The sequence below is a fragment of the Melospiza melodia genome, chromosome 1 (assembly GCF_035770615.1).
Source record: "Melospiza melodia melodia isolate bMelMel2 chromosome 1, bMelMel2.pri, whole genome shotgun sequence".
NCBI classification, from domain to species: domain Eukaryota; kingdom Metazoa; phylum Chordata; class Aves; order Passeriformes; family Passerellidae; genus Melospiza; species Melospiza melodia.
The window spans coordinates 20,504,925-20,518,262 of NC_086194.1; the positions used below are offsets into that span (position 1 = coordinate 20,504,925).

At 36.3% G+C, this 13,338-nt stretch overlaps 1 protein-coding gene across 7 annotated transcripts in view; it reads right to left on the reverse strand.

The window, feature by feature from the left end:
- The window catches only part of CACNB2 (calcium voltage-gated channel auxiliary subunit beta 2), a 249,161-nt gene that overhangs the window by 26,695 nt on the left and 209,128 nt on the right, over nucleotides 1-13,338 (reverse strand). For 5 of the 7 annotated variants that reach the window (XM_063150268.1, XM_063150293.1, XM_063150299.1 and 2 more), the window contains 4 exons: nucleotides 9,975-10,108; nucleotides 6,506-6,586; nucleotides 6,166-6,224; nucleotides 3,027-3,136 (listed from right to left, as the gene is read on the reverse strand). In XM_063150268.1, coding sequence (XP_063006338.1) covers nucleotides 3,027-3,136; nucleotides 6,166-6,224; nucleotides 6,506-6,586; nucleotides 9,975-10,108 — 384 coding nt within the window. Of the gene's footprint in view, nucleotides 1-3,026; nucleotides 3,137-6,165; nucleotides 6,225-6,505; nucleotides 6,587-9,809; nucleotides 9,830-9,974; nucleotides 10,109-13,338 lie in introns of all 7 variants that reach the window. The other 2 variants (XM_063150277.1, XM_063150305.1) reach the window with 1 other exon arrangement.

Here is a 13,338-nt window from a genome sequence, read left to right on the forward strand (position 1 = left end):
TCCACTATATAGTGATATTGCCGCTCACCTCTTCTACTGCAGCCAACTAAATACTCACAGCAGTGGTGTGTTGTCACCTACCAGCAGACTACAATGATGTTTTCTGATTCTGACTCTTTTTTCTGCCTTGAGGTACATTGCAGATAGGCAAGGGAACAGGCTGTAACATGCCTTGTACCTTTTTCTTTTACCTTCTGCAAGGGTTTTCCACTGTCTTACAAAAGCAGTTACCTTTTCTGACTCCAGCGTATTTTATTTTATCTCAGTTTTCCTCCCAACACTGCTGCCACATCACTTCCCTCCCTGACTTCCTGTCTGATTTCTGTCCTCTCATGGTTTATCCCATGCCTAGAGCACTGACCTGGAGGTGCTTTATCAGTGGGTTTGACTATCACAACTCCTTCTCCATATGTCCAACCTTTTCCATAGTGGATTTTCACTACTTGCTTTCCTGCCTTAGCCTGGCCTGCCATTTATTCATCCAGGTGAACATCTTTCAAGTAAATGACTTTTTATTCCATTCTCCATGCTGCACAGCAAAGGAGGGACTGCAAATTGAAAGATGAGCATCTTTTCACCTCAGAGCTGCTTGGCTGCCCTGACTCAGCCTTCTGGGAGCAGGTTCTGCTCAGATTTCCTTCCCAAGGAAAGCTGAGTCTTCAATCAATTCAGATGCAAAACTTGGATGTATTAAAAGCAGCTTCTAATAATTTGGTCAAGTTTTCTCATTAGTTTCATAAAATTGCCCAGAAATACGTAACTGAAATTTTGTTCAATTCACTACCAAATTTCAAAACCCTGCTAGATTACTAAAACAATGGAAGTATTACAGCTTCTGAAACAAAAGGGTTTGAGAATATCTTCGCGTATGTAAAATTATTTTTTTCCCTAACATTATGCTAGAATGACCCAGTTGCTCTGGTCAAAGGTCTTTAAAGTTATTTTATAAATCAGTTAATTTTTAGAATAATTATATGCAACTGAAAACCTGATATTTAGCAGGAAATCTTAGTTAATAACAGGCTTGTTACAAAAACTAGAGAGACATATCTACCTATCTATCCACATATTTGCATAGATATATATATACATATATATATATACATTGTCATCTTGTGGGTGTCCCAAACTGAGGCTCTGTCAGAACTCCCATTTTAAATACCTCCATCTAAAAAGTACCTTGACACAAAGCAAAAAATGCTGATGCTCTCAAGAGTACAGTTCTACATGAGGTAAAGGTGTACAAGGATGGGCAACATTTAATTTTTATTGATTTCTTTTCCTGTATAGAATTTTGTGATAGGTGTTTCACATATATGAGAAATTAATGATATGCTTTCACTGCTGCACATATTTCTACAATATTGCAAAATTGCATAAGCTTTGCTGATGAGGCTTAATCATCATGATTCTGTTCCACGACTAGTTAGCCTTCATACTTATTACCAATTTTCAGTACTAGTCAAAATAAGTGACACTTCATCTTTTTATTAGATTATTAAACAGTCTTTGGTGACAAGACTGAAATTCACATGGAAGAATATTCTTGTGTGTAAGATATTAATTATGTTGTTACAGTACATTGTATTTTCATATTTGAAAACACTTCAAATAAGACACATTTGGAAGGTACAGACCACTTTCAAGCAAAAATTCACAGCCTCCATAAAGCTGAAAGCAAAGGTTCTACAAAACAAACTTTCAAGAAAGGGAAGTAAAAATTTTTAAGGCTGACAAGCTTATTCTAAAAAGTACTTCTGTATTAGGCAAATGTTAAATATTCAGTCACAGTTCAGGTGTTGGAAATTTTTTTGTTGCATAACTGTTAAGAACTTATTTAACAGGATGAATGAAACTACTATCTTGTTTCACAAAATTTACAATTTTTCAAGATGCAATGCTGTGTTCAGGGGAAACCAATCTCTGTCAAAGGCTACTAAGAGGAACCTCAGCTCTGTAAAAGCAGAAACATGACTGAATATTCACCTGGGATGTAGCAAGTTCCCCTTTTTTTGGTATTTGATGGGGGACTTGCACAGGACTTACGGGATTTGTGGGATTTTGTCCCGTATCTCAGTCAAGCCTTACACAAGTATATAGATGCCGAGTCCTGGCAGGATTCATCTTAGAATCACAGAATGGTTTGTATTGGAAGGGACCTTAGAGGTCATCTAGCTCCAGCCCCCTGCCATGGACAGGGAACCTTCCCTGGAACCTCTTGGCTATTTCCAGGCGTCTCTACACAGGGAATGCACCAGTGACAGCAGCAGAGTCCTGGATACATCTCACTCTAGAGGAAAGGCAAAGGCAGTCAGGAATTAAGACTCCAAAATTATCACCTTTTCCTCCTGACTCTAAGGACACCTTGTGATGGGGAGCTCCAGTGCAGCCACCTGTACTGTAAATGGCTACATTCAATTACAACTTCCCAGCTAAGCGTGTGGGTTTGTTTTTTTTCTAGGTAATAAATGTTTAATTATTGATACAACTGGACAAGCTTCAGTACAAGAAGACTCATATAAGATGACAGATATTTAGGCTATGAATGTAGCTATACAATTTTTTAAAAACACCTCCCTTTTTGCATCCTTTTTTTGTACCAACCTTACAATTAGTTAAAACTGATAAAAAATTCATAAAATGCGCACTTCAATAATTTTTCTCAGACTTCATGTCAGCAGCTATCCACTACTAGTAACCTTATGCACAGTATCAATAATATTCATATAATTCCAAGTATTTAACCAGAAGAACATGTCTTCAGATTTTATATGGATGGCTGCCTCTCCCCACTGAGGCCAACAGCAAAACATGAAAACTGAGCACAAGCAGAATAAACCAAAAGCAGCACTATTGGAAGTTTACCTGACAGCGATTTTAAACCGATTTCTAGTGCCAGGATTTCTGAATTACGGGAGCTGTGATTTTCCCAGAGCAGAGAGAAGGCTATTTTTAGCTTACACACATGAAAGGAGAGTAGCATACTTCACAGGCACTTTGTAGACAGCATCATTGCAGGTACTTACCTAGGCTTGACCTGGTGTTAGAGCGCTCTATGATCGCGTGCTTGCTGGGATTATTTAACACTGAGCGTTTGGCAAGCGAGATGTCTGCTGTGACTCGTGTAATTGATATACTGCAAAATAAATACAGCAAAGTAGCCCTGAGCATTATTGAGCTTTCAGGGATGTGGGGAGAAGTCTCATTTAACACTAGAAGATGGCTAAGACTACAAGAAAATAAGTTCTCAGCAGCACAGTATGCTTCACCTAATGTGAACAGAGAAAAAACTTTATCTAACCTAATATTGCTACAATAACTACTGATAAGTCATCCTCCTACATGTGCCTGGGGAGAGGGGAGGCAGAAGGAGGTCAGGGATTCCTGCAAAAGATGGGACTTCCCTGGGGTCTCCAGGACTGGTGAGGGTCCGACATTTCACCAGTATTCCCAGTATGAACAGGCTGGTTTCTCCTTTCCCTGACTTCTTGAATGATAATATACTGAATGACAACCTGTCTTACTTTAGCCATACCTGCAAGACATGTAGGGATATGCAGAACTAAATGGTAAAGGTAAGGTTTATTAGGGAAATGAGTCCAGCAATAAACCTGAGGTGTTTTTTGTTTGTTTTGGTTTGGGATTTTTTGGCTTTTTTATTGTTCAGCTTACTAGCATGTGTTTTTCTAACAGAGTGCAAGAGCTACCCATAAATTTCCAGAAAAATTCATGCTAGCAATGAAATGCTAGCACCTAAAAATAGGAACTGTAACTTGCAGAAGCACATACTTGAAAAGCCTAGGTTGACTATCTGGCAGGCTCACTTTTGTGTTTATGAGAAAAGATGAGCCAAGAAAGAAGTGGTTATTTTCAGTTGTTTGCACTGCTACATAACCTTCTGAATATTCTCCTTCCTAGGAAAAGTTACCTCAGTGTATTTTGCTTTACAGGGTCAAAATGCCCCCTTAAGTTCCTTTTCAAACTCTCTGGTCTAATGAGGTTTAGAGGTCAGATTTTTCCAGTGCTGAGAGTTAAATCAGACTGATGATATTCCCTGTTCTTCCTTGTAGGATTTTACTTGCAATTTAAAGGAGGAAATAGATTTTCTAAGCAGGGGGCTCCTCTCCAGCAAGCACAGTCAGATGCTGTTTGTCCATCTGAAATGTAATCCAATAGGCCATTTCCCAATGAACTCAACATGTGCATGCACTTATCTCAAAAATGTCACAGAGCCAGAAGTTCATATGAAAAACCCAAATTATGTGCACAATACTGATTAGTAATATAATTTTGGAAATCTAGGGGTGACTGAGCTTAAGCTAAAAGCATAATCAAAGGTGGTGATTTCTGGCACAGCTCCTCACAGATAATGTCACGTGTCTTAAAATTAAATCAAACATGTATATTGGGATACTTATGAGTTTTCTTTATTTGCTAATGGAAGGACTGTACAAACTTCTACAGCTTTTTGGTTTTCTGAGTTGATTTGGATTCTTTTCTGCCAGTTTTTCTTCCTACAGGCAATAGTAAATTTTTGCCTTTTAAAATGAAATTATGGTATACTGAACAACGCCAGATTTATCAGTCTGTTTGTCTATGAAAAATGCTATTTTTAATTTTACGACTTTTTACCATCTTTCTGAGGACATTTTCATTTCTTTGAGAAATGTCACATCAGGAAGATCAAGTCTGCTCTCAAAAAAAAGGGTGCTTATGTTCATATTGCAAAACAATTGCAACGAGAGCAGGGACAACAGTGTGGCAGCTCAAAGCAGCAGCATGAACCTGAGAATCTCTGGGGCAAATTTGTTCAGGACCTTAAGTAATAATTCCAATGGCTACTGAAGTTTGGGATGCTTCAAACCTGCTACTATACACACAAATCACACAAATTTTTTTTGGAGTATTTGTGGATTCACCCTGCCACTGTTGGATCTACAACTGAACATCTGACATGCTCTAAAATATTTAAAGATATAAAGATGCAATAATTTTCTTCTGCTTGCAACAAATGTTTTGTTAACTTCCAATTCTGAAGGTGTGTTATCTAGGGTTTGACAATCCTGACTAATTTACTAAAATGGTTAGGTATGACATCATTATTCTGACTGAGAAAATCCACCAGCTTAAACCACAATGTGTGGTATTTTAAAGAACTGAAGCTACTGAAAAAAAACCTCAAGCTCCCTCTTCAAATTTTGACAGCAGCAGGACACACAGAATAGTGTTATAGATCTGACCACTTCCAAACTAAATAGAACATTCCTTGAAATTACAGATTTTATTATAACATCTTCCTGTTTTCACAATTTTTCCTCCCAAAATCAACCCATTAGGACATATTAATCTGGAGCTTGATCCAATACCAATATAATCATGTCTGGAGAATGCATCTGATGTCTCTGCTCCATGGATCTGTGATGCTGGAGTTACAGACCACAGCACTGCTTTTAGAGACAGACTATCATTTGACATCATGCCACTATCATTTGACATCTGTACCACAGGAATGCCTGAAGGCTCAAATACAAATCCCATTGTGTTACAGTGGAGAGTGCTGCAACCACTCGGATCAGAACGCAGCCCATGTGCTGCCGAGGGTGAGAGTATTTCAGCAAGGTAGGGCACTGCCCACCCCCTCATCCCACTCCTTTTGAAACTTCCACTATAGAGCCCACAACTATTGTCAAACCAAGCTCCTATCTTGAGGGATCAAAAGTTTGACAATCCCATACACCAGATAGTCTGAATCCTACACCAACTCTTTCTGAGTTGGACGTCAAGTGAGGAAGTAGAGTAGAGGAGGAAACGTGGCTCTGGCCAGTTTGCTCAAAACCTAGGAAGCATTGATGAGATATCACTTGAGAAATATTTAAAATCACTTTTTAATCTGTAGATAAATATCTAGCAATTTGGAGTGTGAATGCCACAGTCCTCAAGAAGAAGACATCCTTTTTTCTACTCCCAACGAATATATGCCCCAGAACACTTCCCAGGGCAACACAGCCTGTGCGTGCTCTGTCAGGGAAACTTCCAATCCACACTTATAGTCCACTGATCAAGGAATTAGCTGTCATTTCTAATTTTGTCCAATGTTATAATTTCTGAAAAACCTTGTGATACCCAAATGGAACCTGAAGTATATTTGCATTGCAAAGTACTTACCGCCCTTCGAATCTATGTTTTAAAAAATCAAATAATGCTTTTTGCATCATATCTGTTACCTAGAAGGAAAAAAACAACAAATTGATAATTGCATAGGAAATTCATAATACTAAATGCTAAGAATATGATAGAATAAAGCTGACAATAAATCTTGTATCCAAACAATGGGATTGGAATGCAATTTATTCCTAATCTCAATTCTGAGATGAAGTAAAATAAAAATGAGCAGCTATTCAGTAGGAGTAAAAACTGTCTGATGTTTGCCTATGTTATAAATTATCAAATACAAATGAAGCACAGTATTTTGTAGAAAATGAAACTATTTACAACAATCAGTTACCTCATATCCCTTCAGAGAAGGCCCCACTAAAACTACTGGTCGCATAGAAGGCACTACATCATAGGGAGGGATGTGCTCTGTCTGCAAAACAGAAAATGTTTTCAGCATCACAACACCTAGAGAAAGTATTATACACTTTAAGTATTAGGAATTCTGAATTTCCAGTAATGTCACAGGAATCTCAGATTAATTAACTTTTCCCAGGAACTGGTAGCACAGGATAAGGACATAAGAGATTCAGGGATTTCTTTTGAAAAAACTTTTTTTTGACTTTAGGGTTTCCTACTGTTTTCATATATACTTGGGATAGTTAAAAACTCTTACTCTGGGTCATGCACGTTTCCCACTGCATAATTCCTAACTGGTAAATTGAAAAGGTCATTGCCAACACCTAATGAATTGAAGTGATTAATTCTACAGCTGTGACATCTGTTTCCAACAGGAATTTTACATAGCAAATTATGAAAGAGAAAAATAAAAGGGGATGAGAAAAGCATAATGCACCTTTTTTTTTAAATGTTCAGATTTGCCCACTGCTTGAAAAAACATTGTGACATCACTGCAAATTCCCATGGCAGCATTCAGTCTGACGTTTGCATTAGCACCCACAATTCAATTACAAATTAAATAAAAATAATGACTGATCAAGTTAGTATTTCTCGAAAACTATCATAAGCAGAGCTTGTGATAGCATTTCTTCCACTTTGGGAAGTTCTTGTCACCACCCAAGAATGGATTCTGGTAGTACCATATTTACCAAAATACCAACTGATGTATCATGCACAATTTCTAAAAAAGTACTCTAGCATACAAAGATAAAATAGATTGCCTCCTTTTAAGGGTTGCAAAAAATTTATATTGTTATCACAATACAATATAAAAAGAAATAAAATGTTAAGTTTGGTATTTTTTCTTCTTTAGTAAGTGGCTGTTCAATATATATCACCATGAATGGAGTCTAATCAAATAGAGGTTTTTGTTCATAAGGAAAGTTTTGGTTTATCTTTGTATTGGGAATAAAAGATTGAAATCCAAACCCAGAAATGTGTGGGTGTTACAGAAAAAGAAATGCCAGATCTATTTTTCAAATGCTTACATAGTACAAATACATCAGTCAAGATCACAGAATACAGACATTGTTCATTGTTCCAGAACTCAATGTATCCCAAGGTGTTTCGCAATAACATTAAAATAAGTATATACATTCCAAAACACAAACCCACAAAGACAGACATTTATACAGTGACAGCACACAATGCTACACAAGCAGCAGTCTAAAGCAGTCTAAAACACAGAAAATATTTTTGTGAATGTCCCTCAATGTAATTTATTTTTTATTACCTGTAGTTTCAAAAGCTAATTAACAACATGAGAATGAAGACCAGTGCCCAAGGCATCATAAGCATGTGAAATGAATTTATTTTTCACAGTACAGAATCTGACTCAACATGTTTCAAAGCAAACCCCTGCAATTAGGCTGGGCCTGTATCCAAAAGCAGTCTTCCACTGTTCTTGCAAACATTTTTAATAATCTGATAAGCATAGTTGAGACAGATTCAAAGAAAAATTCATTACAGTTGTGCAAGTGCTTTTAGCATGAGTGCCCTGATGTAAAAGATCTTTGTCTTAATGTGGCTGACTTAACCAAAGGCATTCATGCTAGAAGTTAACCAGCTATTTGACAATCAGGGCAAGCACAGAAATTACCTTATTTGATGGAATATGGGGTATTTTTAAATTCTGTTCTGTTGCAATGGGCATTTTTTTCTCTAAATTTTACAGCTTGAAATAATGAAGCTGTCAGCAGGAAATTGAGTAGAAGTTGTCTAACGGAAGCATTAAAGTTCATTAATTTAGCAGTAGAGAATCTAATATTTTCTAAGAGACTGGCACTGAACTATACAGCTTTCACTGCAGATTCAAGTTCAAATATGAACTCAGAATAAAAACTGGCAGGTTTGAACATATGGCTTTTACTCAGTGGTTTGACTATGCAGATTACTTTGGGATGGCCATCCAGTACATAGTGTAAATATCAGTATTACAAACCCCACTAACACTAGTAATGATTCTGATACGGAAGAAAAGAGGCACAGAGTCAAAGAAAGATGTGGGACTAACCCTCATCCAGGTCTAAGGTGGTTCATTTGGAAGCTGCAGCTTTGAAAGATGCTTATGCAGACAGCATCCAATACATGTCAGCATGTATTATCCAATCAAAAATACGATTAAGTAAGAAATTACTCAGAAGCAAGAACCTGCTGTTGATTTCTACACCAGGCTTAACAGACCAAACTGAAGCCAATAGTTGTTACTTTGGAAATGAGAAGGATTCAAAACTATGTAAAAGAGTTCAAGAAACGAGAGACAGAAACAAAGATCTACTTATTAAACACAAGAGCATCCACAGCAGGGACAACAATGTCACTTGGCACTGCTTAAGCACTATAACAGTCAGTTATTACCTGCAGATTTAAGAGAGTGGTTAAAACCAAATGAATGAGAGCTATGAAGACTACAGATTTTAAAACAAAACAGTCAAAATGTGGTATTTCACTACATAGTTTGGCTGCTATGTAATATCTTGCTAACTTCTTCCAGAAAAGGCCCTAGAAACCTATTGCAGCTTTTTGCAACAGGATGCCAATTGCATAATTCTGTAGTTATCTAGGTTATCTATGGAGAGACATCGGCTCTCCTGGGAACCACCAGTACCACTTCCAATAGCTGGGATACTAAAAAAGTCTCACTGATGGATGGCAAGAACATTTGGCTGATAATTTATACATGACATCAGGAAAAACCCGAAGTAAACTGTCAAAGCAAGTCTGAGGTTTTCCACTGGTCTTGTGCACTTGCAGACTGCAACTAGTGAATTAGAAGTTTAAGTACAGACTAAATTAAAAATAGAATGAACTTGACAATTTGTTTCCAAAGTCCAAACTGAGTGTCTGATAGATTCCAATAATGATTTCAACAGACTGAGTAATAAAGAAAAAAAAATTTTGAGAAAGATATAGAAAGAATGAACATGCACTAGAGAGGTGCATTACAATGCTAGAAATAATTTTCTCAAACACTTTAGAAGGCCTTCTGTGTCCTTTTATTCCATCAAAAAGGATAAGTATGTAGCAGAGTTTCACAGACACACAGAACTTTTGCCTCTTTTCCTGTAATGAATCCACTATCAGCTCAATACATCTCTTCATCACTAATTCTAGAATAGCTGCATTGTTAATCTGGAGTTATAATGCTAATGATGCCAGTGGCAGGATAAACACAGGCGATGTCGATATAAACTTACCGATTTCTGCTTCTGCTTAGCTACAGCAGCATGGAAAAGAAACAAAGAACAACAAAGCATGCATGTTATTGGCTTGTCAAAGGACGCAGACAGTTAACAGGACTAGAAATGCGACGCAGTGCAGGTGAGCAGGTGGACAGATGGGAGCTTGGAAGTCGGTGTTACCTTCTTAAAGAAGGGCATTCTTTTCTCTTTGGAGTGGGGTGATGTTACACTGTTTGCACTGGGTTTGGGGGAGCGATGGTTTGCTGGAATATCATTTTCTTCTGCATCTAAGCCAGTGGCATCTATGTCTACGGCTATATACAGACAAACAATTCAGAATTATCAGATGACAGGGAAAGTAAAGATAGATTAAAAAGGAAATTACAGGTAAAGAGAAATAAAACGGTCCAGAGTAATAAATAAATAAATAAATAAATAAATAAATAATTAAATAAATAAATAAAGTTGACCATGAGAAAAAAACACAATAAAACAAAGGGAAAAATTTAAAGGTGCAGTACTGTAGGATTCGAAGACAGAAGGCGATCTGTAACAGTTACTGTAACATTTACAAAATAGACCAATGGCCAAGTTTGTTCTTGTTACACCAGTGTAAATCCAAAATATTCACTTGAATAGATAAGATTTCCACCAATGTAAACAAAAGAACTTGTTCAATAACATTTGGATTATTTTATAGAAATGAACACTAAATGAAAATGGGTATCATCAATAGAAATTTGAAATGTCACTACTGTGTCTATGGGAAATAAAGAATTAGAAGAAAAATCACTTTTGATGACAAAATCAGCCAGATATTGGTATAATGTTATCTACATTTATCTAGGGATGGACTACAATTGCATTTTTAATCTTTTAAATAAAAATGCATTTTACTCATAAGATACATTTATTAGGAATAATTAAACATAGATCTAATAGGGAAAACTAAAAAGAATGGATAGCAGAAGAAAGGAAATTTATCCCAGCTTAGATCTGAGATGTGGATCTGAGTGAAGAGTCAGGATGTAGGCAGGGTAAAATGGAAGTGAATACAATAAACCGTTGCTGTTCAATCTCTACCCCAAAAGAATATATAACCAATAATACTTATACGATAACCACAAATTATGTAGCTTTTAGCAAGTAAGTAATAACAGTTTCAACAAGAATCCTCACAGACTCAGTAACAAATACACTTTCAAAACACAAAGCCGTATTATCCTGAATGCTGATTAAAACAGATACCTGCCAACCACAGGTAAAACAAAACAAAACCAAACAAAACCTTTCTCGTTTACAACAATAATCCTCATCTTAAGTAGTGGTTTAAACTTGTCTTCAGAAAGCACGCAGATGCACAAAAGTGAACCATAAGCAGTCATCCATCACCACCCTCATGTGTGAAGACATTACCCACCTCTCTCTACTCCCTCTGGTAACACACACTTATCTTGCCATGCCCTGATGTCGAACTGAGGCTAACCCTGAACAGATCTGTAAGCAGAATAGTTTGTATTGACTTTACCCAAACCCTTAATTAATCATTGCAAACTATTATGAAACCATCTTAGTGACCTGATTTTGTCTGATTCATGAGTAGGGCATCAACTAATACAGTGACATGTGCCATTAAATTATGTAACAAATAAACATTTCTGTAAAGCCTATGTGCAGCTACTGATGTAACAGACACTTGAGGCAGTGATCTCATAAAGTACATTTTTCCCATTTGAATTATCCACAGATCTAATGCCTTGATGCCTGACACTCCCTGAGTTACTGAGCCTTTGAGTCTGTCCTTCCCAGGAAAAACCCAGTGAGTAGATCCGCATCCAGATTCCATAATCCTGCTCCTAAGAACACCCACAGAAATCATGTAACATTTTCTTCTAGCAACACTGCTCCTTCATCCTCTTCATAAGTATAAAAATAACATATTATCTTTTCTTGAATACCGGCCAGCACAGATACTGTAAACCACTCACAATAAGACATATTAAAACTTGTTTGGTACTATGTTCAACCAAAATTGTCAGTAAAGAAAAGTCAGTTACCTTAAGCTTTTCCTGTAAGAAAGAAATGCAGAATTTGATCAGCTAGTTAACAGTATCTCCTTTATTCATTCTAAGTCTTCATACTATGGAACATTTCCTGTGACAGTTCTTTTACTGTTAAATATCTTTAGTTCATTGGGATCTTTTCAGTCATTTTCAGCATAATTCTTACCCAGTTTGGTGGCCTAACAGGACTGTATGGATTTTTTACTATATTAATATTGATTATTTAAATGGATATTAGCCTCTCTTTCATTTGTTTTTCACTGGTTCTTCATCTTGTCTATGTGTTTGTTTTGGTTTGGTTTTTTGGGGGAACTATTTTATATTGAAAAAACCCATCCCTGACTCAAAGCAAAAAATGAAATTAACTTATTCAGTTAGTATTCTTCAACTTATTAAATAATTGATGTATTTGTAATTGATTGTACTTTCAAAGAGAGGAGGTGTGGGAATAATAATTGAATTGTGTTTCAAAGTTGCTTGAATTCTTGTTTTAGTCACAAACTATGCCTCTTTCACCTTTCTTAAGACGTCATAAGCAAAAAATTCTTGTAGACTCAAAATCTTGCTATCACAGAACAAGTTCATGTGCACTATCCATACATATTTCCCAAAGCTTCACTGTAACTGAAATAACTTTAACAGATTTCCTTATTTCTCCAGAAAACCATCTTTCTTGAACAACAATGTCTGAAGAAAAGACTCAATGCAATGAAAATTAGAGGATGGGTAGCAATCAGTCAGCTGGTAATCCAGGTGAATGATATCTGTATTCTTAACTCTAAGCTCTGTGCAACATTCTGGAAATACATGTACTGATCTGTTTGTTTGTTTTTTTTTATAGCAAATAATAACACAGCATTTCAGATGCTCTAGCAATAAAATTACAACATGGGTTGAGTCGATGGGCAATTTCACTACAAAAATGCAGGCGTTGAAAAAGTTGGCCTTAACAATAAACACATCAGTTTAAAGCCATCCAAAAAAAAAAAAGATTAAGGTGCGTTCAACACACTTGTTACAGACATACATTAGTAAACAAATACAATATTTTTGAAATAAAAGAGAAGTTAAACTGAAGTGGAATATTTATAAACAAACTGCAGTTGCAATAAAGTTGGTTGTTACTAATAAATCCATGGTTTCACAAGACAGATACATTTTTAAATTGCTTGAACCAAATGAAGCTACTTCAAAAATATGATTTAATTTCTCTGTCTCCCTTTTAAATTACCAAGTAAATACTTTAAAATCTTCAGGCTCATTTTAAGACGCCTGTTCTGTAGTCCAGAGTCCACATAAATGAATATGATTGGAAGATCCATGTCTTTGCCCTAGTAAAAAAGGCACTAGCAACACTCATTAATATTTTCTGTTTCCAGGTATTTACAATGCATATGAGAAGATAAAACATCCAGCAACACAGCAGCTGAATTCAATTGGTTTTTTTTTTGTGATCTTTTGCTGTGTTTTTTTAATGGAGC